Raw genomic sequence first — 3,161 nt, 5'->3', positions numbered from 1 at the left:
ATTACCAGGACCGGCGAGCACCGCAGATAGGGAGACATATGGGGGCTCCGCTCTCAGAGAATATTAGGCTGCTTTTATTAGCGGGGGCTGGAGATCTGGGGAAAAAAATGATTTTTTTTTTTTTCTGATGTAATTTGGATATAATTTATAAAAATGTCAATAATAATAGGGCAGAGTGGGGTCTGTGCTGAGCCCACTCCTCCACTCAGTGCTGGTCTCTGCTCTGGGCTATTCGGATGCTAATCGTGTATTTGCATTTCACAGAGCGCAGCTCTGGATATAAGGCAGCTCAGAGCTCAGGACCCTACATTCTCCAGCAGAGATCACCTGCGCCTGGAACGTCTCACCACCTGAGGATACTCCACCTTCTCCCAGCCATCATGGAGCACACTCCGGTCTACCCAGGACTTGGCCATCACTTGGCTCAGGCTCCAGCGGCCATTCAGGAGCAGACAAGACCCAAGAATGGATTCGATATAGACTCCATACTATCCAGGGAGGACAGACCTGCTCCCAGAGTCAGTGTGGAGGGACCCAGATGGCAGATGCCCCCTGCACCCTATGGCTACTCCTATGGGGCCATGTCCTACCCTCCAGTATGGCTCTGCCAACCTGCTGCCTTCCCCGGCTATGTCCAGCCCCAGCAGCACTACAGACCCCACAGTGGAGGGTGCCAGTGTCCGTACCCCCTGTGCAGGCACAGAGGTGAGTCCACACTCCTCATCTGGTTACATTAATTCTATCTAAATTTGTTTTTGGTGCTGATCCTTCAAAAAGTTGATCAGATCAGGAGAGATGTGGATTTTTCTTCTTCAGGTTAGGAATTGCTGAGCCTTGTATTTCTCACACCAGAATAGTCATCTTGGATCTCACTTGTAGAAGTTGTAGCTCGGTGTACTCTAGTGATAGGAGCGCTCCCTCCTTCCTTCTTTCATGTGCTAACAGCGCCACCTTCTGTTTCTTCCAGAATATACGTCCTTCACCAACTGTCCCATAGGATCTGTGCCCTGCAAAATGGCATCCTCTAAGTTGAAGAGGATTAGGACGGTCTTCACTGCAGAACAGCTGGACCGGCTGGAGAAGGACTTCCTGAGGCAGCAGTATATGGTGGGCACAGAACGAGTGGACCTGGCGGCCACACTGAGCCTCACAGAGACCCAGGTAAGAATTGGCACATTCACTGTGACTGTTCTTAACTTCAGCCCTTTGTGGTTGGCAATGCATTTTCTTTTTTTTTAGCTGAACATATTTGCTTTGTAATATAATGTGTATATAATTTATAGGTCACTGTGCCATAACGAAAGAGTCTCACATTTACTTTAGATCCCAGTTCTCAACAATGTCTTCTCCTTTCTTCATAGGTGAAGGTCTGGTTCCAGAACCGACGCATAAAGTGGAGGAAACAAAGTCTGGAACAAAAGAAGGCTAAACTCTCCCAGTTTGGAGTCCTTCCCACAGAGCCACCAGCCTCAGACCCCACAGAAGAGGGGGAGACTGAAGGAGAGGAGGAGGAGGTGGATGTAACACAGTAGATCTCCATCACCTGATTTTCTCTTGAACATTAGACAACAGTCAGATGGCCATGTAACTCAGTCGGGGATAGCAGCGCAGTGTTCAGACTGGTCGGTGTCTCTCCTAATGCTTAAGCAGCTACCACGCGAGAGTCAGGAGAGACGCCGGCCAGGCCGAGTGTTGTGCTGCAATCCCTGTCCATATTATACGGTCGTCTGACTCTTCCTCAAGTGTGGAGGAGTCTGCAGACAACTCCAGGATGATGCAGTCCTTTTTTCCCCAAAAAACACCATGGACAATGAGACCGAACAAACTAGTCACTTTGCGCAGAAAGGTCATCTTTGGAAAAGCCTAACCCTGCTTGCCCTCCAACCAGGAAGACTCCAAGCCAGAGTTGTGTAATGGACTTCATCTCCCTATGGGTGGTAGATGTCTGAGCTTGGATGACACATTGGTGTCCTATTTTGCAGATAATTTAGGCATCCAAGAACCTTCTTCTCACAGAGGCCTTTATATTCTACCATCTTCCATAAATGAAAAGTTGCCTTTATATTTTTAAGACAGGGGTTGGGTTAATGAACAGATCTCCCGGAGCCCCTCGTTGGCTGGACATGAGGCGCAGTATATATGATTTGTCCCTCATCTTACTGTGGTCCTTTCTAGTAACCGTGTTACTGTTATTGCCTTTTATACTTGCGTTGTCTCAATGCATCTTGCACTTTTCTCCTATTTGCAGCAGAGTCAGGAAACCCAGGACCTGATTTGTGGATTTCTTCCAGTTTTAGCCTTTATCACTATCAGTAATGGGGGGCTTGGCTCTGCCTGTATAATTATAATACCCCTCCCCCCACCTTCTGATTGGCTGGAGACTGTTCAGCCCGTCCCCTGTTCTATAAAATACATCTCAGCCCCTATGGCGGCTTGTGAAGGACCATTGTAATTTATTTCTATGTATGCCATTATTTTATATAAATCAGATGCTTTATACTTTTATTTATTCTCTTTTTGAATAAAACTTGTTTATATTTGTAGCACCCCGAGGACTCGGCTGCTACAGGGGTATTGCACCTCGATCCAGAGGTGTGGTATTCCACTCCCGGGTAAGGATGGAGTGTGGAACGGGGCTCAGATAGCTGCATGCACTACACTCACCCCATTTCCGGGGGACAGATCAACGGTACTCCCACCAGATAGATGTGCAGGTACGACAGCGTCTGTCCCTGGCTGGAGTGGGGAGGGGGGAGGAATATCCCAGTGGTGTAGGAGCAGATAGGGGAGGGACTCTGGGCATAGGTAGGAGCCCATTGGTTGCTGGTCACCTGGGCTCGGGTGTCAGAAGGAGGTATATAAGGTGGGCACCATCTTAGATCGGAGTTGAGTTCAGAGAGGAGGAGAAGAAGAGAGGAGCTCAGCCAGAGAGGGCTGACAGGGAGCTGTGGCTCAGTCTGGGCCCAGCTCCAGAGCCAGGCCTGGAGTGGAGGCCTGAAGCAGAGAGAGGGAGAGAGAGAAGTAAGAGGAAGAAGGAACAGAAACACCAGGAAAGGCCCAGAGACGCAAGAAAAGAGGGAACCCTAAGATCCCACGGAATATCGGGTGAAGGGTTGGCAGAACAGGGTACCGGATCCCAAACTGGTGGAGGCAAATCATCC

At 49.1% G+C, this 3,161-nt stretch overlaps 1 protein-coding gene across 1 annotated transcript; it reads left to right on the top strand.

The window, feature by feature from the left end:
• The first annotated feature begins 213 nt into the window (after positions 1-213).
• On the top strand, positions 214-2,440 carry LOC141173343 (homeobox protein not2-like). The gene is made up of 3 exons (XM_073657873.1): positions 214-705; positions 968-1,161; positions 1,362-2,440. Exons 1-3 carry the CDS (start codon positions 237-239, stop codon positions 1,530-1,532), a joined length of 834 nt encoding a protein of 277 aa, XP_073513974.1. The 5' UTR covers positions 214-236; the 3' UTR covers positions 1,533-2,440.
• Positions 2,441-3,161: the final 721 nt, after the last annotated feature.

The sequence above is a fragment of the Phyllobates terribilis genome, unplaced genomic scaffold, assembly GCF_046119375.1.
Source record: "Phyllobates terribilis strain yellow unplaced genomic scaffold, ASM4611937v1 Scaffold_1__5_contigs__length_1240528914, whole genome shotgun sequence".
Lineage (NCBI taxonomy): Eukaryota > Metazoa > Chordata > Amphibia > Anura > Dendrobatidae > Phyllobates > Phyllobates terribilis.
The sequence above is the reverse complement of the archived record's forward strand: the minus strand, read 5'-3'. Positions and strand labels throughout refer to the sequence as shown.

Coding starts and splice junctions, on each gene's coding strand:
- LOC141173343 (XM_073657873.1), top strand. CDS start 237: ATGCTAATCGTGTATTTGCATTTCACAGAGCGCAGCTCTGGATATAAG. Junction 706..967: donor CCCCCTGTGCAGGCACAGAG/GTGAGTCCACAC, acceptor TGTTTCTTCCAG/AATATACGTCCTTCACCAAC. Junction 1,162..1,361: donor TGAGCCTCACAGAGACCCAG/GTAAGAATTGGC, acceptor CTTTCTTCATAG/GTGAAGGTCTGGTTCCAGAA.